This window comes from Eleutherodactylus coqui, chromosome 5 (genome assembly GCF_035609145.1).
Source record: "Eleutherodactylus coqui strain aEleCoq1 chromosome 5, aEleCoq1.hap1, whole genome shotgun sequence".
Classification (NCBI taxonomy): Eukaryota; Metazoa; Chordata; class Amphibia; order Anura; family Eleutherodactylidae; genus Eleutherodactylus; species Eleutherodactylus coqui.
In genome coordinates, this window is record NC_089841.1 from 200,512,306 (window position 1) to 200,532,908 (window position 20,603).

The 20,603-nt window shown below is 42.2% G+C and overlaps 1 protein-coding gene across 2 annotated transcripts in view; it reads left to right on the top strand.

The window, feature by feature from the left end:
• Positions 1-15,489, top strand: part of SPIN1 (spindlin 1) — a 46,490-nt gene extending 31,001 nt beyond the window's left edge. Inside the window, exons 2-7 of one of the 2 annotated variants that reach the window (XM_066604060.1) lie at positions 50-240; positions 6,387-6,435; positions 7,710-7,963; positions 9,139-9,372; positions 11,470-11,502; positions 12,541-15,489. In XM_066604060.1, coding sequence (XP_066460157.1) covers positions 189-240; positions 6,387-6,435; positions 7,710-7,963; positions 9,139-9,372; positions 11,470-11,502; positions 12,541-12,740 — 822 coding nt within the window. In that variant the 5' untranslated portion in view covers positions 50-188 and the 3' untranslated portion in view covers positions 12,741-15,489. The remainder of the gene's footprint in view (positions 1-49; positions 241-6,386; positions 6,436-7,709; positions 7,964-9,138; positions 9,373-11,469; positions 11,503-12,540) is intronic. The other variant, XM_066604061.1, reaches the window with a different exon arrangement.
• Positions 15,490-20,603: the final 5,114 nt, after the last annotated feature.

A 20,603-nucleotide genomic window follows, 5' to 3' on the forward strand; every position in this document is an offset into this window, starting at 1 on the left:
TATAAATTCTATCCAGTCAACTTATGACATGATTGGCTTTGTTTTGCAGATACGTTATCGTTTGAGATCACTTCATGGTTGAATAGCTTTTTGTCTGGAAGGTGGAAGCAAAGAACGTCTTTCATGTAGACTGCTACTACTACTTCACCCTAGTTTGGCAGCGCTGCTGCCCTTGCATACACAGATGAATGAAGACTCCATTTGGAAAGACAGCCGCACAGCGATCAAGAGCTGATGCAGGTAAACGTGTGTTGGCTCGGATTGTCGGTGCGACCGGGAACTCATGAGATGACTATATAGTATTGTCAATGTATCAAATGAACAGGAAAAGTTTGGTCAACTTGCATGAGTTTGTAAAGGTTTCTCAGGGCCTTTTTTTTTTGCTGTATCTATAATTGGCTGAGGTTTTTTTTTTTTTCTTAATCCACCAAAAGAAATGCAAAATGAATAGGAAAAATTAGGCAAATAATTACTACAGAAAAAGCACCTAGAAGTCAGAGCTGCTGTAAATTACCTTTTTTTTTTTCGGACTGTAAGACGCACCCCATGTTTACACAACAAAATAGGAGAAAAATATTTCCTACCAATTTAAACTTTCCTGATGGTCAAAGGAAGGGGAGGGATCAAAGTCACTAACTTTGGTTGCCTAGAGTAGTGCTTTCTTATTTTGGTATTTTAGGGTAGGTGAGGGGTTAATTGCCAACAGTCCCATCCTGTTAAACTACAGCCGTGTTTACATCACTATTCAGTCTGTCGCAGATTTTTTTTTTTTTTGTTTCACATTTAAATCGGACAAACTGTCATAGTATGCTGCGCTATTTCACCAGATGAAGACTGAACAGACCCCGCACTATAATCAATGGGGTCTGTTCAGCGCCTTCATCAGATGGGCCCGTTTGGCAAGGGGATTACCGTACATCTTTATGCTCCCATAATGCAGCAGGAAACTGGACCCAAAACAGCAGTATGGACTTCGTATTCGTGTGTCGTCCTCTATTGATTGAAACAAATAGCAGTGGTACACCTAGATGCTGCACATTCTGCTAACCTCATAAATGACTGCGGAATATGTCTAATTGTCCTTTTATTTTAGCTTTTAATTTTATAACTTAAGTTTTCTTTTTTTACTCAGTTAAAGGGGTTGTCCCGCGCCGAAATGTTTTTTTTAAAATTCAATAGGCCCCCCGTTCGGCGCGAGACAAACCCAATGCATGTGTTAAAAAAAACAAAACGTTTAGTACTTACCCGAATCCCCGCGCTGCGGCGACTTCTTCCTTACCTTACTAAGATGGCCGCCGGGATCTTCACCCACGATGCACCGCGGGTCTTCTCCCATGGTGCACCGTGGGCTCTGTGCGGTCCATTGCCGATTCCAGCCTCCTGATTGGCTGGAATCGGCACACGCGATGGGGCGGAGCTACGAGGACCAGCTCTCCGGCACAAGCGGCCCCATTCACCAGGGAGAAGACCGGACTGCGCAAGCGCGTCTAATCGGGCGATTAGACGCTGAAATTAGACGGCACCATGGAGACGAGGACGCTAGCAACGGAGCAGGTAAGTGAATAACTTCTGTATGGCTCATAATTAATGCACGATGTACATTACAAAGTGCATTAATATGGCCATACAGAAGTGCTGAACCCCACTTGCTTTCGCGGGACAACCCCTTTAATGAAACTACACAGCGCTCTGCAGTGCATGCTCTGTATACACACAGCTCTGCTGCATATGCAGAACATGTGTGCACACAGCTCTAAAGTGCAAACCATGTTTACACACACATATGCAGTACTTTATATACACACACATATACCTTGATTAATAAATTACAATAAATCTTAGACTTGGACACTAAAAGTTCAGCGTCCTCTTACCCTGCTGCCCCAGCTTGAATCCTTCCGGCATCTGGGCACATGATGATGTTGTCATGAAGTTCCTCAAAGGTCCTTCATACTGTATCTGCCCTATGAATGTAGAGCGTCTGAGGTCTGTTTTCTGTCCTGCAACTCTCTTCCCGGTCAGAAATGAAGTGGTCAGGGGGCTCTGGCGCTGCCAGACCCTGCTGACTTTGGGCTAGACAGCCAATCAGTGGGTGCACTTCAGTAATACAGGGCTTTTACCAGTTAAATGCGCATGCTGGTTGGCTGGATCTTCTGGCGAAGTGCACGTACCGCAGATCCAGCTGTCTGTAACTTATGTCGAGCCCTGTTTCATGTTAAAATGTCTCCAGAAAGTTCATTTTATGTTGAAAATATTGTATCCTCAGGCTATTGGGACTCAAGGGTTCACTAGTCATTGCAATAATAAAAAAGTTAAGCCTGGCATTTCGCAGTGGCAAATCCACCTGCAGCCACTATTCCCGGAGTTAGCCAGCCATGTGGACAAGATTTGTCAAAAATCTCGTTCACACGGGGTAGTGAATCCGTCGCGGCAAAGCCGATGCTGGGGCGCAGATTCCCGAGACCCAGCATGCCAATTCTTTTTCTGCTGCGCTCTCCTCTATGGGAGAGCCGGCCGCAACAGAAAAGCATGCTGCAAAGCTCCTCCAAAACCGCAGCTAAGTGCGGCGGGTTTTAAAGCTGCGCTTTTCCAGCGGAAATCTTGCGTTTTTTCGCTGCGGCAAAACCCCGAGATTTCCGCCTAGAATACAACTCGTATGACTCCAGCCATAAGACCTTTTTTAAGTACAGAGAGCATTTTGGCATTAAGGCCTACAGGAATTTTTTTTTTCTTTCCTTGCTTTGTAATTGCATTGAGAGCCAAATTCTCTTCTTTTTCATTAACATAGCTTGTGCTTTGTGATCAGCTGTATCTTTCAATAACCCCATTTTGGGGGCCGATAACTTTTTTTTTTTTTTCTGGAGGTAATGAGACAAAAGCTGTTGCCATAGACGTTGCCTTTTAAAGGAGTACCTTTTTTGTCTTGGTTTTTGTTTTAAGCTTTCATAAGTGTAGCACAAGTAATGCTGGAAATGTAAGCCTTTTTCTCGGTAGTAAAGCGTAATACCTTTTTTCTCTCAATGTCTTATTTATTAGGCTTCTTTACTGCACTGATCATCCACTTGGTTCACTGCTCAAATCTCTGAAGACAGGTTAGCATCTCACAGATTAGGTTACATAGAAATCTATTGAGAAGGAGGAGGAGCGGCTGAAGGGAGACTATAGCAGACAGACATGCTATAGCTGCTAGTAAACGCCCATTTACATGTAACGGTTATTGCTCAAGATTTGCACAAATAAGCGATGTTCCATGTAAACGTGGGCATCGTGCGCTTTTCATTTGATCGATTATTTTAAGCTGACTTTGCTTTAGGATGCTTTTACACAGAACAACCTGTAGAGCGCAGATGCCAGGTTATCCCAGAGATGATTGTTCCTTGACTTTTACACAGGAACGATCCTCTCTAGTGAAGGGAGGCGGAGCAGGCCCCGGGGATCATTCCGGCCCACCCACCTCCATTCACAGTAAACAGGCAGTTGTTCATATATGAGAGACTGCCTGTTTTACATGAGCCGATCCGTTGTTTAGTTTCTATGCATGCAGAAACTGGACACACAGATTACCGTTCAGTCATGCATGCGTTTGGACTGAAGAAGGATCGTTCAGATTCTCACTGATCGCGGGAATACGATCGGGATCTCAGCCTGTCCAAAAGGGCCCTTAGTGTTTGAGGGCGTCTATCTCACTGAATGGATAAAATTAAGATGGGACGGGGGGGACCCACAATCTGCGTACCGACTTCCTACTGTTTAGATGGAACCCTGGAACTGTCGTGAATCTCCACAAGGCACTGAAAACCAGCAGCACTCCGGATTTTAGTAATCGTGGAGAAACCATATAAGCCTAACTTTACTCAGGCAAGTGTGATATTGAGCCGTGTCACCTGGCCCAATATCGTGCTCAGGAGGCTCTTTTGTGTCAAAACTCCTCCTATCACTCAGTACAGCTGTGATCCTCCTCTCGCAGCGCACAAATCTCGTGTTTATTTTTTTTTCCCCTCCCCATTTTGAAACTACACAAAGTCCTGCAATGAAGAATAAAATTTCATATAGTCAACAATATAATTAAGCGGTCTCCAGAGCTTAGTGATTCCATAGCTGACATTGTCCCGGTCACCGCTGGTATCTTTTTATTCTCCTGCACGATAACTTAGAGAAGCACATGAGGTGGGCGACCCAAACTGCTGCAAATATAACTTTTTTTTTTTTTTTTTAAGGGGTTGTCCATGATTAGGAAAACATGGACTCTTCCAACAGTAGGGTCACATCCTTGCTGTTTGGTATTGCATCTCAGCCCAGTTTACTTCTATAGAGTGGAGCTGTAAGACAAGACAACCCATGGACTGGTGTGGCGCTAGTTCTAGACAAAATCGGTCATAGTTTCTGATCCTGGAAGCACCTTTTAACCCTGGTTTTGTAATAAACATGCACACAATGTAGACTTATTGGTTGTGTAATAATGAACCCTGAGAATTTGGCCTAAAGTAGTGGCCACTGGACGGGTTCCATAAACCCGCTGGTGATGCCAATGAATGAAGTGTATACTTGCTGTAGAGTTTTAGGCAAGCCATGCTGCCATTGCCAACCTACAGCTAACAAACCCTTAACCCCTTAGTGACCGGGCTTTTTTGCTTTTTTTCCATTTTTGTTTTCTCCTACTCCCTTTTAAAAAATCGTAGCTCCTTCATTTATCCATCGACGTCGCTGTATGAGGGCTTGTTTTTTGCGGGATGAGTTGTATTTTTCAATGGTGCTATTTAAAGTACCATATAATGTACTGAAAAACTTTTTAAAAATTCTTAGCGGAGAGAAATGGAAAAAAAACGACATTCCATCATCTGTGTCCTGTTTCTACGGCGCACAAACTGCAACAAAAACGACCTGATATTTTTATTCTATGGGTCAGTACGATTACTACGATACCAAACTTATATAGTATTGTTTTTGCTGTGGTACTTGTATTTTTTTTTTTTTTTAAGATATTTAATTTTTTTCAATTATTTTCTGCGGTCATTTTGTGCGCGCGATAACTTTTTTATCTTTCCGTCGACGTAGTTGAGCAAGGGCTCGTTTTTTGCGGGATGTTCTGTAGTTTCCGATAGTATCAATTTGGAATACATATGAATTTTTGATCGCTTTTTATTGCGTTTTTTCTGGGAGACAGGGTAACTAAAAAAATGCATTTCTGGCGTTCTTTTTTTTTTTTTTTTTTATTTTTTTTTTTTTCGGACGACGTTCACCGTGCAGAAAAAATAATGCACTACTTTGATAGATCGGACTTTTACGGACGCGGCGATATCAAATAACATATTTTTATTTTATGATTTAGATTTTTTAATAGATATGGCAAAAGGGGGGTGATTTAAACTTTTATAACTTTTTTTTTTTTTTTTTTTTTTTACAATTTTAAAAAACTTTATTGATCTTTTTTTTTTTTACTTTGAAGTCCCCCTGGGGGTCTTTAACATGTCATGCCTTGATCGCTCCTGCAGTATGACGTAATGCTATAGCATTACATCATACTGCTTTTTTACAGGCAGTCTATGAAGCCACCCTGTGTGGATGGCTTGATAGGCAGTCTGCTAAGGCAGCCCTGGGGCCATTCATTAGGCCCCCGGCTGCCATGACACCTGCACGGATCCCCCGATCTCACCGCGGGGGGAAATAATGCAAATAAAGATGTCAGGGAGGCGTTACCCGTACTGGCTTGGAGCTATATATTCTCCATATGGTTACTCCAATGATGAATTAGAGTACTACTATAGATGAGTAAAAAGAGATTTAATTTGACTCACCCGGTGTCTGGCGAGCACCCCTGTAGAGGGGTCTCACCAGCACCTCCACATCCTCGTCGGCTTTAAGACAATCTGGCGTGTCCTAGCGGCTGCTGGGCTCCTGTGTCCTGCTGGCTAGCAGGACCCACTTGAAGACAACGGAGTCCCTCACCGCGGGGGGGTCATGCAGGACCCCCAAACAGCGTTCAGGGGATTTAAATGCCGCTGTCAGAATTGACAGCGGCATTTAAAGGGTTAATAGCCCCGAACGGCCGAGCGCGGCTATTGCCCGCGGATGTCAGCTGTAATAAACAGCTGATGCCTGCGCTGTATGGAGGGAGATAGCGGCGCTACCTCCCTCCATACACGTCCTGCAGCTGCAGGACGTAAAAACACTATAGGGTGGTCACTAAGGGATTAAATGCTACAGACCCCTTTATGGGGCAAATCTTTCCCATCAATACATGTATTTTGGGCAGACAACCATTTTTGCAGTGGGGTTTGGATTATACACTTGGATCATTTGTCTACTTTTACAATGAGCTAATAAGTGCCTTACTTTATTCCGTATTGTTGAAACTTTGACATTTTTTCTTTTGTCTTGTCTACCAGCAAATGCAGGTGTTTCGGCAAATATGATGAAGAAAAGGACCTCTCACAAGTATGTATAGAAGAGCTTTGTCTATATGTTTGGGCCATGGCTGAATCAGCTGGGGAATCCATGGCAGAAATCTAAGGATCACACTTGGATTTCTTCCTGGAATTTGCTTTTTGAAATATTGCAAACCGGCGGATTTAGCCTCATCAGTTTCATTTTTTTTTTTTTGCTCTATTATGTGATTGTAGATTTCAAATCGGCGTGCATGCAAAAGACTGCGCCAACGGTGCGGAATCCCATTGAGAATAGGACACTTATTCAGCGCACACTGTCCATCGTGTGAACATGCCTGTTAGTGTGTTTTTTTCCTATAGAGGCTTTACTGGTGCAACCAAGTGGTAACATTACTTAGTAGTCCTAAAAGGATTCTTCAGCGTGATATTAGAGCTTTTGGCCTAATGCACATGGGCGTATTTGCACTGCGGGATCCCAGAGCTCCAGATCCCGCAGCAAACACAGCACATAGGACATGCATTTCTATGCCCACGAGCAAAAATCAACCTGCGATATTTTGCTCACGGCATGTAAATTGTGGCATGTCCTATTCCAGTGCGAGCTCCACAGAGGATTGCACGGCTGTGTTATCTATGACGCGCAGGCTCTGCACTGCGCATGTGTGGCTGTGCGCCAGCCGGCATATCCACAGGGTCTCATCCAGCTGCAAGAATCTTGTAGTCTGAATCCGACCCTGCCGTCTGCATTCGGCCTTACATTGGGCGGCACTCCCTGATTCTACATGTGGAATTTTGCACCTGCAAGAATCCTATACTAAGGCTGCACATCGTTGCTGCTGCAGCTGTATGATTGCTCCAGAATACTGCATGGTCTTATGTTGGTGCAAGATCGTAGTGGATGAAGACTGTAAATTACATTATTGCAAATGAATTATTTATGCAGTTCCCTACTATTTCTATCAAGTGAGTAGAGGATGGAGCTTCAGTTAGCAACAAACAGCATTTGCACTCGCCCATCCAAACATTGGTCTGTTTAACAAATATCCAGTTCCGATTGCATAGAAGCCACAAACTCTGTGCTGCTACTGATTAGTTTCATAAGCCTAGAGGGATAATCTCTCTATTGTATGCCCCAAGTAAGTTAACTGCTGGTGTTCTCTGCCTAGAGATGCGGAACTGCCATAAGTTTTATAAAGTTTCAGTGCTATTGACTAAACATTTGGGGGGTTGATTGAAGCACTGCTGATACTACATGGCTTCTAAAATTGCCTACTGTCTTGGAGAATGACACAATTATGCTTTAATAGATACTCTTATTTTCAGGAAACATCGAAGCAACATGGGACCAAGTAAACCAATCTCTCAACCAAGAAGAAATATTGTAGGATGTAGAATACAGCATGGCTGGAAAGAGGGCAGCGGTCCAATAACTCAATGGAAAGGAACTGTTTTGGATCAAGTACCAGTCAACCCTTCACTTTATCTTATAAAATATGATGGATTTGATTGTGTTTATGGACTTGAGCTTCACAAGGATGAAAGGGTGTCTGCTCTCGAAGTTCTTCCAGACAGAGTTGGTAAGTGCACCAATGTACAATTGACCAGGTAGACTAGCGCCATCTTTCTTGTATGTTACAGCTCGGACAATCAAAAGAATAGTGTGTGTGTGTGTGTGTGTGTTATATTACATTATCAGAACATTACTTACCTTTGCTTCACCTATTCTGTGCTTTGGTAAGGCCTCACGCTTACAGTAGACTTTGGCTTGCACTCCAAGCCTTTCATTTGATTGACTTGTCACTTCTTGATGTGTAGTCGTTGTTGGGTTCTCCACACACAGGTTAGCCTAATCTGCTGCAGAAGTCTGAGGCTCGGCCTCTAAATTTCTGTTGTGGATTATGACAGGTCCAACCTGGAACACAGCTATTTGAATATATCATACGGGCAAATGTTTTGATTAGATACACGAATGCCAAACTGGATGGATTTCAAAACTGAACACGTGAATACAATCCAAATGCTGCACATATAAGCCAGGAGAAAAACCATTTGAGAATTATACGCTGCAGTTACTGAACTATTAGATGCAGCAGCAGAATGCTGCATAGTTTTAATTCTGGAGAATCTGAGCTCATTCAAGACAATGAACCTGACGATGCAATGATAAGGAAGGAATTGAAAGGGGGAAGTCATCTGCTACAGATCTGCAACAAAAAAACGCCTCAAAATACGCCCCTATGGCATGGATTTTGACAGGTCTTTCGTCACAGTTCTGAGGCGGAATGTCCGTTGCAGACGTTCTGCAACATGTTCCGCTGTGTGGGAATATACCCTTAATTGAGTTATCCCACTTTGAACTGTTCTGCTGCAGATCCGTACATTGTGCAGTGATCCAGACTGGTACTGCAGGCTGAGTCTCATTCACTTGACTAGGACTCAACCTGCAGTACTAACCCTAGCCACTGCACTGTGTACAGAGCTGCAGCAAAATGGCTTGCAGTGGGGAAACCCCTTTTTTAAGGTGCTCATACGTGTGAGGATAAACTCTACCAAAATGTCAGATTTTTGACCAAAAATCATTTGAAGAACCATGTGAGCAATCGTTCACTGTGCCTGACTAGAGATGATTTGAGTTGCCTCTTTACCCATGCATAAGAAGGAATTGGTATTGTGTAATTATTATAATAATTTTTTTGGTCTGGCCATGAAAACTTTTTAGTGAAACCATTTTTTGTACTTCTCTCTCTTAAAGCATCATCCCGGATCAGTGACGCCCATTTAGCAGACACAATGATTGGTAAAGCTGTAGAGCATATGTTTGAAACAGAAGACGGCTCCAAGGATGAATGGAGAGGGATGGTTTTGGCGCGAGCGCCCATTATGAACACATGGTTTTATATAACCTATGAAAAGGACCCTGTCTTATACATGTATCAACTTCTAGATGACTACAAAGAAGGAGATCTTCGCATTATGCCAGACTCAAGTAAGTGGTTTCATCGTTCTCTTAAACATGCGAACAGAAATGGTTTTCATTTCAGCACTTCGGTAATATAGAAAGCAGATTTTAAAGAAGAAATCTATATAGCTAATGCCAGCATAATCCATAGGACTTCACTAGTGTGAGGGGACAGGAATGGGTAAAATGGAACATTACGTTAATCAACAATCTAACCAGTAAGCGAGTCCCTTCTACCAAGAGCTTACAATGTTGAGGTAAAAAGGGTGACTATGTGTAAATATTGCTCTGAATCTCAACCAACTCAGCTGTTGGAGGTATCCACTTCACTGCATACCAAGCACAGTGCCATACATTTCAGAGAGGCTATGCCTCGCATAGCGGCTCAACGTCATTCACTTGGATGGAGCATGCTTGCTCTCATTCATGTGACGTCACGATCTCTACTCAAACAGCTGATGTGAAGGAAGGCCTGAGTAAAACCCCTACTGATCAGATATTGATTACTTTGCTTAAGGATAGCTCATAAATGTCTTGGTCCTGGAAAACCCCTTTAAAGACGCAGAATGACCTTATCTTAAGTCACCGGCTTCATATTTTAAATAAACTCCTGAGATCTTGCAGTTTTCACACGGACCACTGAGCCTCATAATGGTCTGGCACTTTTTATTTTCTATAGGCACTTTGAGGCAATTATTTCTTTCACTAGAGGGTGGGGTTACAATAGAAGGCCTTTTTATAGGGTCACACGTTGACACAGGATGGTGGTAACGGCTTACATGCTGTTCCTCATTGTACAGGTCACTGGCGCAGTCTAATGTACAAGTCAATGAGGGTTATTATCAATTCATTCGTGGCACTATTTTGGTGTAGAAAAGCTGCAAATTATGGCACGCACACCCATTTGACCTAAATTGGCAATTTTTTATTCCCACCCCCCACCCCCTTTTCTTGCTACTTCAACGAGGATACTTGGGTGGGGCCAGAGGTTTTCAGACCCTTAATATTTAGAAAAACAAAAAATTGGTCATAGATGCAACATGTGTCCACCACTTGATAAACTTGGTGCCTTTGACGCTGACAAACCACAGTCATCTGTAGATACCGGTTTCTTATGTCCATGTGGCTGCAACAAATGCTGGAAGCCTGCCCAAACCCAGGGACCTTATTGGTTACCGTTTTGAATAATGGAAGCTCCAGGTTTTGATCTGGATGCAGTTTTCGATGTTGTAGATTGAAACCTGTGAGAGACTGTTTCAGCAGTGGACTCGGTACTGCTCCTTTTTGGTTCCACTAAAATATGTTCCCTACTATCATCTAAGGGGTTGTGTGCAAATTACCAGATCGCTGCAGGCAAAACGGATACTGTTAGGCCTTGTGCAGAGCTAATGGGATGGTGCATGGTGATCGCTTTGCTGTTTCTTCAGTTATGCGACTTACCCCGAGGGCAGATCTGATGGATTGTTATTCCTAATGTGGAACTTCAGTTTTTTTCCTATGTATTGGGTAAAACAAATCCTTTTGGAGCTACATTTGTGGCTACTGATGTTGTTTTAAAGGGGTCGTACAAAGTTTAAACGTTCTCCCCCACAGGATAGGGGTTAACTTGCCGATTGGTGGGGGTCTCACTGATCGATGTCGCGAAGGAGGGTCACTTTTCCCCTCATAGTGATGTCAGATTAAATGGAAGCGCTGGCTTGAGTATGCATGGTCAGTGCACCATTTATTTCAATGGCGCTGGCTGCAATGCCCAAGAGCTTGCCGCTCGGGTATCTTGGCAATCCCATTGAAAGCGGTGTACCAGCGCTCCATTAAGTCTTCTGCTGACTGTGGGGGGTGCAGTAACCGTGCCATGATGAGAGGATGGAGTGTTTGGGAACCCCATTCTCGATCGGTAAGGCTCTCCGGTGATAGCTTGAAATCTTTGTACAACCCATTTTTAAGGCTGGTAATTATTCCTAGTATAATACATGAGTGGTGCAAAGAATATAAGCAGCTATGTACTATATCCTTGCTTCAGCCTCTGATTTCACTGATTCGTCATCCAGAGATGGTGACCTTCACTTTGATTTTATTGTATAACTCGGGTATAATCTGATTAATATATATGTAAATTTCTATTAGGAAATTCTTCATCCATGCCCAAGAATGAGAAAGGTAATACATTTTACATTTGTTCATAGAAACTTTTATATACCATATTAAGGCTCCTTAAAGGAATTGTGCCAAGTTTTAAACTTGTCCACAGTCCAGCAGTCCCCCAGGGGGTGAATGCAGTTGCCACACACGTTCGACCGCATCCCCTATGCTTTGGCTAGAGGATGAGTTTAACACTTGGTATAACCCCCCTTTTTAAGATATATTACCTTTTTATATGTGCTCCATCAAGAAGTGCACCCAGAGTCAGCTGTACCCCATCTGCTGAAGAGCTGGGTGACCAAACGGAGTAATGTCTTACAATAAAACAAAACGAGCACCATTTCAGGAAAAAAGGAAATGCAAACCCGTTTGACACTCGTATTTACGGTACTAATGTCTTTGTCCTAAAACTACTACTCATGTATTATAAGGAATTGTGCACTTGAGAATTCTGTAACTTTCCCGGAAGTAAGCGGCAGGTTGGCCTACTTGTCAGTGCAGTCCTATGACTGTGTAGAGCCGGTGGCCATGATTTACAGCTTCACAGCTCGGCAGGTAAACCCGTTTTGCCCGCAAAATGCATAAGCACATGGAACCGTTCCCTGACTTCTCTGCTTGGTGTGCATTATCCCTTATAGTTACACAAATGGTAACCTGCTTTACTTAAACAGTATAACTTGTGGGCTCATCCTTTGTTCTAGTAGTTACTTTTCACAACTTTTTCACCTCTTCCTCTATCGTAAGTTCTATCGTGTTTCTTCTTCCCCCAACTAATGTTAAGTCTGTTGAATCTTGTTCTGCTACACGATCCGTTTTAACATGTATAAAAATCCATTTTTTTCTCCTTTGCTTCATATTTAGTGTTTATATAAAAAAAAAAATTTTTAAAAAATGTATAACTAAGGAAACTTTTTTGCAGACGCACTTCTAATACCCCAAATGAGTTTACATGGGGGTGAGGTCTTTAAACCCTATTCCAGACCTATCTGAACTCCTAACTTTTATACTTTGACTATTGTGCTAACATATGGTGCTTTTGTTTTATGCTACCAATAGATGATTCTCCTCCAGCTGAAAGAGAACCGGGTGAGGTTGTTGACAGCCTGGTGGGGAAGCAAGTGGAATATGCCAAAGAAGATGGCTCCAAAAGGACTGGCATGGTTATTCATCAAGTTGAAGCCAAACCCTCTGTTTACTTCATAAAGTTTGATGACGATTTCCATATTTATGTCTACGATTTGGTGAAGACCTCCTAAGTGGTGGGATTGTGGACACCCTTGCCAAACTCTGTGGATCTAAATATCTGTAAAATTTGTAGAAAGACTTGCTGCTTTCTGATTCCAGAAAGGCTCCGATATTCCTGCGAACCCACAATCCCCGGTGTTGTGTACAAAAGAAAGGGAAAAGTCATTTTGTCTGAGCAACATGCTGATCCGTCTTTCTCTTAGAAGGAAAAGGAACAAACCACTTTCAAAGATTTGACGTGTTTTGGTTTTAGAGACACTTAAGTTTTTGAACCTAATCTTTAAAGCAGGAGGTGTCTTAGTGCAAAGATGAGGCCGGCCATGCAGATTCTGAAATATTGGGATAGAAATGTATTTCTTAACACTCATTCCTTACTCTACAGAGAACTGTTTGCTATGTCTAACTTCCGTCAAGTAGGTATCCATTATTTTAGCTTCCGGCGTCTTTGTTGAAGGCAGTAGGGGTAATTGATACTTTTTCGTGCTGTGAGTCCCAGCAAAACATTGCACTGTGAAGTATTGACTTAAGGTTCACACCAACATTTTTTTTTTTTTTTTTGCCAAACACTTGGCTTAATTCAGTTGAGAATCTGTGGGATGTTCATTGGCTGTAAATTGGCCTCAAGCTCCACATTAAATATGGCAACACTAGTGCGGCTGTGCAAACGAGAGAGAAAAATGTATTGATACAAAAAAAATAAAAACCTAACTTTCTAACTTCTGGCTTTACCCCTGGACAATAATGTCTTGGGGCGCGTGGCAATTCTGCACCACTTTAAACTGTGTCGAAAGAATGTTTCCAGTGTTACGTCTGTCTTGTAAGTGAGAAGTGCTCCTACTTCTTGCTGTTTGTTTTGTTTTGTTTTTGTGTTTTTTGTTTTCTTTTGCCTATACTTTACTTTTTTTTTATTCCCCAATCACTTGCTGCTGGTTAACTGGTTTCAAGCACTATCAAAAATTAGTAACTTTTTTTTTTATTTTTATTTTTTTATTCCACAAGCATTAACATAAGTGGCTGACTGGAGATAAGAAGTCCATATTCTATGTGGCAAACCTAGACATATGGTACTATTTCTGGCTGCATTTTGTGTCACACTCCTTGATCTCGATCTACAGCCTCAGGCAAGCATGTGAGTTTCTTGAACCTAGCAGTAAAAAAAAAAAATGTATGGGAAATTGGCTAGAGATAAATTCTTCCAACACTAACATCGTCAACTTAAGCCGAGAGGGTTTACAAAGCAGGTTTATATGTAAAAATGTATTTATATTAGGGACAGCTTTTTTTTACCTGTGTTTTTGTTTTTTTTTTGTTTTTTTCTTCTGCATTGTGTTTTGCACAAAAATTTTCTTCCTTTTTTTTTTTTGGTCTTGACTTGTAGAGTTAACAAAAGTTGCAGTTTAAAAATAGTTGCCCGGAAGTTTAAAAAAAAAGTCAGTTTTATTTCAAAAATAGTGCAACACCACTTCACAGGTTATAGGGGGGTACTGCAGCTAAGACCCATTAAAGGGGTTGTCCAGCTCTTAAACACTGACTTCGGAGGGCAGATCAACAGCTGATTTGGTACAAGTTTGTATAATCTGCAGTGGGAGCTTCAATAAGAGCTTTGTACATTTTGCAGTGGCCCAGAATAATACTGAGTTGTCTGTTTCTGGCTCTGTACATAGACACAGCAGCCCAGCAAACGGATGGGTGCTGGACCCCCACCACTAGCCTGATGGGATGGTTCATCAATCTTCAAAGCTGGACAACCACTTTAACTACAAGTATGACACACTTTCTGGAAGTAAACAGCCTTTAAAAAAAAAAAAAGAATCTGGTCAGCCCCTTCGAAGTTGAGTTTGCGCTCCTCTATATTCTTTGAGTATTGAACCTTGGCAATGCGCTGTTTTTTTTTGTCTTGTGTCCACTCTCTAACATTGCGTAGGCTGACAGCTCTGTTTGTGCCAACACACTTCCTTTTCTCTGTTAACTTCCCGTTCTTGTATTTGAATCCTTTATACAAGCCTATAACTGGTATACATCCTGAACCGTGTAGGTCACCCCCATATTACTACGAAGTATTGGAAGAGTATGCTTCACATGCAACGGACACAGAAAAGTAGAACGTGTCCTCCAATATCACTATCTGTACGACTTTATAAGGGAGCAGGTAACTATAATGCTTAAAAGGTTTTTGTTTTGTCCGCTTTGCTGCTAAGTTTTAGCACTTGCCTCCTGTTAATGCACAAGAGTGCTGAACTGTTACTCAAAACCTTATGGCGTTCTTTTTACTGACTTTTTTTATTTTTATTTTTCTGCCATGTTTTCATATTTTAGCCTTACGGCAAATGCCTTGTAACTTTTCTTTTTAATTTCCTTTTTCTTCCTACTATTCAAAAATTTAATGTAAGTGTAGTTGTCCATTACTATTCCAGTACTTTTTCTCGAATGTTTTCGTTTGGGCATGCAAAGACAGAGAGGGTATTCGGTAAATAACTTATCCATTTTGTCTTTTTGTTACACACTAAAAGGATGTTGAATCATCATGTTTGTGCATTCAACGAAGTCCGTAGATTTGCAATAGTGTTTCTATCCTGCAGATCTCTAAAGTGACATATTGACTCTGAAGAGTCCTGCATGTAAATCTCAAAGCAGAGCCTGGCTCCGTGAGCCCACCACTATAGTTTGTTACACATAGTAAATGTGCTTTGTGCGCCATTGGAAACGCACCGTATGTATTGTCAAATTTGGGCCTTTTTTTTTTTTTTTTTCCCTTGTTCTCCTCCCCCCCCCCCCCCCCCCTTCCTTTTTTTTTTTCTTTTTTTTTCCCCCTCCCTTTTTTTTTTTATTTCCAAAGAACTCCTTATTTTTTGTCTAAGGTTATGTGTACTTACTGTTTATATACATTTTTCTATATATAACATATTTTTTTTATGCTTCTGTTATATTGGATTTCACCTGTTTGAGTCAGGTGCATGTACATTAAAGAACTTTTCACCATTCATCTCTTTCAGGTTTTTGTTAGGGCTCACGTTTTAGATCTGCATGCAGTGCTTGCATTTAATGTTACCTTTACATCTCGATAACCTGGATACAAGTGGTTCGAAGTTTTATTGTCCAGAAATTTCACAAGGACTGAATTGCAAGCTGTGTTTTGTTTGTAATCCTATTTTCAGCCTTTTTTTCTGATGTACAATTGTATTTTGTGTGCGTGATGTCAGGCTGCCATGTAATATTACATAAAAATATATATAAAGAATATAATTGACCAGACCATTCTTTTTTTGCATGCTTAGTATGCTTACTGTTACAGAATAAAGGTGCATGTGTGAAATGCTATATATAGGTTTATTTTTATTTTTAACCATCACCCCCCCCCCACCCCATAGAATTTTATTTATTTACTGCATTTCTAGTTTGCTTGCTTTGATAAAATGTAGATTTAAAATACACTGAAGAGGTTCAGTCGTCAACAGCTTGGTCTTTCTCACAACTTACGAGTACTTTAGTGTATGTAATACATCAGGGTTTTTTTTCGGATTACTGAAAGCACTTTTTTTTTGTTGTTTTTTTTAAGAAAAAAGTACTGAAAGGTTTATGCATCTAATAGTCCGAAGATAATGGTGAGATGGGGTTCCTTATCCGTTGATCATGAATGGTGTTTTTTTTTTTTGCATTTGAGCAGGAGCTGATCGTTTTAGTGAAAATCTGTGCATGTACATGTGCGCCCATCATGCGCTTTTCGGGCACTGTTAGCTGATCGTTAAATTCAAGCTAACCTAAAAAATCGTCCTTCAGCCTTATCAGTCGTTCTCCACGGGGAGTGCTGATGGCATTGTTTCCCCATGGAGAACAAAGGATCTGAGTGCAGATAATAGCCTCAGGCTATTAACGGTGTTCAGGGAAGGCTTCATTTGCACACCTAATTGCTATTACTTAGCTACTTAATAATTTATGCAAAATGATCGCTCAAAGCCTTCACTCAAACTGTCCTTTCAGCGATCTGTCAGTGTTAATGGGGCCTTAAGTCTATTCTGCAACCCCCATAAACTACAGAACTTCTTAAAATGGAGAGAAGTGTGACTTGAGAAAAGTAAATTTAATGCATAGTTCATATGCTCCTAACTAGAGATGAGCGAACGTGTTCTTAACGAACACTTACGCTCCCGGACACCGGCTTTGCCGAGGACTTCAGTGTCCGCGCGTAAAGCTTCGGGGGGTGCCGGGGGGCGGGGAGAGGCGCGGCGGCGCGGGCGGCAGCAGCGGGGAACAGGGGGGAGCCCTCTCTCTCTCCCTCTCCCCGCCGCACCCCCCCCGCGCTGCCACGGCGACCCCCGAACTTTTTTCGCCCGAGCACGGAATTGCTCGCAAAGTTCGGTGTTCGGGCGAAAAGGGGCGGAGCCGAACACGTTCGCTCATCTCTACTCCTAACTCATGATTGTTATCAAAGTTCCTTGAGAGTACCAATTTGGTGAACTATTGAGTCTAAAATCCATGTTTTGTTCCCCCCTCTCGTCTAATCTTTTTCTGCATCCTATTGTCTGAAAATATAGGTTTTGAGCATCGGGTCAGTTGATAAAAGTCTTAGAATTGGCCCGATGATCCAACAAACGCCCTCAGATGATAAATAATTCCTGAGTTAATTGCCAATGTTTTTTTTCCGATTTTAAAAACCAATAGAAATGGAGTTTATATCTGGCATATCTAGCTAAATCTTTCCTATTCAGCATGCACATTGCAGTGGTCTTTATTGGTAAAAGCATCTTTCATCCCAACTAGAAGATTTGTCATCTTCTATATTCTACAGAAAGCCTAAAGCCTCATTCACATGGCAGTATATTTGGTCAATGTTTTGCATCAGTTTGTAAGCCCTAACTAGGAGTGGATCCAAAAACATACATACTGAACTATTGGGCTGCGTCCAAAAATCGAGCAAAAATCGCGACCATCTGAAGCATTGGATTTTAATGTAGTCATTCAGATGAGCTTGTGTGTGTGTTTTTGTTTTTTTTTTGTTTTTTAGAAGCCGTGTAAAAGAAAACAATTAATTTACTGGGAAAAATAGCACCTCAACTGTTTTCGGTCCCTCATTTTTTATGCTGTGGCCAAAGATAGGACTCGCCCTATCTTTTGCCAAGATGCACAGGAATCTGCTATGGAGGGGGAAAAAAAAGATGCGGGAGGGAGTTGAGCCGCATCCAACACTGGCAAAAGACAGTCATTCCCAGGATTTATGCCAATCAAGGGATTTACGCACTGCAGCGCATTTGATTTTTGCCAATACGCTGCAGCCACCCGTGTGAACAGCAGAAAATATGTCGCTAAAGATTGAGACTTGACTATGGCTATTCTTTCATGTGATTTCACAGCGCGTAGGGTTAAACGTAAGAAACGCATACGGTCGTGTAAAAAGCCCTTGGAAAACTAACTTTAAAAATCTATGTAAGGGTGCATTCAGACGACCGTATATCGGCCGGCGTGAATACCTGGCCGATATACGGCGTCTCTCTCTACAGGGGGAGGAGGCTGGAAGAGCTGATAGCAGTGCTCTGAGCTGCCGCCCCCTCTCTGCCTCCTCTCCACCCCCCTGCACTATTTTCAGTGAGGAGAGGCGGGATGGGGGCAGAGCTAATTCCTGGAACTTAGACCGCCCCTGTCCTGCCTCCTCTCATTGCAAATAGTGCAGAGGGGGTGAAGAGGGGGCGGGGCTAAGTTCCAGGAATTAGCCCACAGCACTGCTCCCCGGCTCTTCCAGCCTTCTCCTCCTGCAGAGAGACGCCATATATCGGCCGGCGTGAATACCCGGCCGATATACGGTTGTCTGAATGCACCCTAAGGCTGGTGTCACACGAGAGTATAAGCATTTATGCGATGGATGTTGCATTTTTGTACACGCCTGCGCATGTTTTATTGCATTTTTTGCGCACGCTCGTTGTGCATATATGTGCCTGAAAAAAAACTAAATTACGCTGGCAGGCTCCGATTGATTGCAATGGGCAAATAAATTAATTTGGTATGTGCTATTTTCGGGCGCAAATGCATAGGACAAAGCATGCTGTGTCTTTTTTCTGCGTGAACAAAACGTGTGCGCAAAATATCCTCGTGAAATCGGTGGGCTCTATTCACTGCATTTTGCTTGTGCAAAGTTTGTATACGCAAAACGCTGTGCAAATATGCCCATGTGCCGGGCCTAAAGGTACGATCCCACAGAGGGCCGGTTCTGTAGCTACAAGGCCACAAAATGGTGTCTGATATGTGTCTAAAATCTACGGTTCACTGCATTTTAGTGGTGATCATAATTTGAGTGTTAATTCCCTGCACCCACTGTTAACAATTGGCACAGAGTTATCACTTAACTCATTAGTGGACCATAGCAGGCTGGAATGTGTCTTCTTCTGGGTACACTTGGTCATGGGACCCTACTGTAATAAGACTGCATGAGTTGGGGAAAATACTGGTTGTATAAAGGGCTTATCTCCATTGAATAGGTGATAAGGGTTTGATCAGAGGCGATCGCGCTGCTGAGACCTCCTGTGCACCCAAGTATGAGGATCCCATGGCCCCCCCTCTCCTTGAATGGAGCAGTATCACTCCATTTATTTTCAGTGAGACACTTGGATAAAGCTGAAAACAAGCACTCGGCTATTTCCGGCATCCCCATTGAAAAGAATGGAGTAGCACCATGCATATTTGATGTCTGCTGCTACATTCGAGCTCCTCGCTGTGAGGGGGGCAGTGAGAAGGTGACTCCATTCCCGGGATTGGCAGGGGTCTGGTTGTAAGAGGCCCCACCCATCAGACTTATCAATGTCTATAAAGGTTGGAGGGCCCAAGAGTTGTGCTGACTCTCTACCAAAGGAGCCATGCACACACGGTCATTACATGAGCCCTTAGCAAAGGAGCTTGTACAGACCATGTGCATTGCCATGTAAGCTCCTTTGGACTTATACTGACCTGTCTCTGGCCCCCTGGAGACCGAACTAAGTCACTCCCACTGCTCCATCCATGGGTGGCCAATGGCCACAGTAGTCACCTGACTGCCAATCAGAGGCGGCAGCGTCACAATCTGCACTCTTGGCATCAGCAGTCACATCTTGGGCGCCATGATGCCAGGAGTTCGCTGCGGCTTCTGATGGAACAGGGCATTATACTGTTGCTTTTTCTCTTCAATTGCCCAGTCTTTATTTTAAAGAAAATTGTCAAACTTCCCTAGAAGTTTTTTGCTTATGCACAAAGTTCGATGCAGCTTGCCAGAAATCCAACAGATGGTGTGGACTACGTATCCATCAGTGTGATATAGGTAAAGTGATGGATCATGCTTTTCTAAGGAGTACAACACTGATGTGGGGGTTTACTTCTATATACATTTGTTTTTACTTTGCAACTTTATTTGTGCAGTAAGTTACATGAATTGTTTTAGAACTATGGGGCTTTTCCTTTTTTTTTCCTTAGGGATTTTAATGTTAGTCTCCAAGCGTATTCATTGTATGGAAATAAACTATCTATTTTGATGACCTTTCAGAAGTAGATCTCTATGCAGCCTGAAGCATGTTTTACAGTTTCCTACTGGAAATTAAAGAGGTAAAACCTCAAAAAAGCCAACTGAAAATTGACAATTTGCCGCGTCGCACCTTTTTATATCCTTTTTTTTGTGGCAGTTTGTAGGTATGAATGTGGCTCGGATATGTTGTGATACGTGTAAATTCCCCCCTATTTTTTATTTTACAATGCTGTATTTGACAATATAACCCATATTATTAATATGCTACTTCTGTAAATATTTTAATACGTTCCTGGTGTGACTATCCTGAAAATGTTTAAAATAAATCTTGTACATGCAGCTCTTCTTTGTAAATGTTCATGTTGACTGTTTTGACTTTTGCTTATTGATGCAG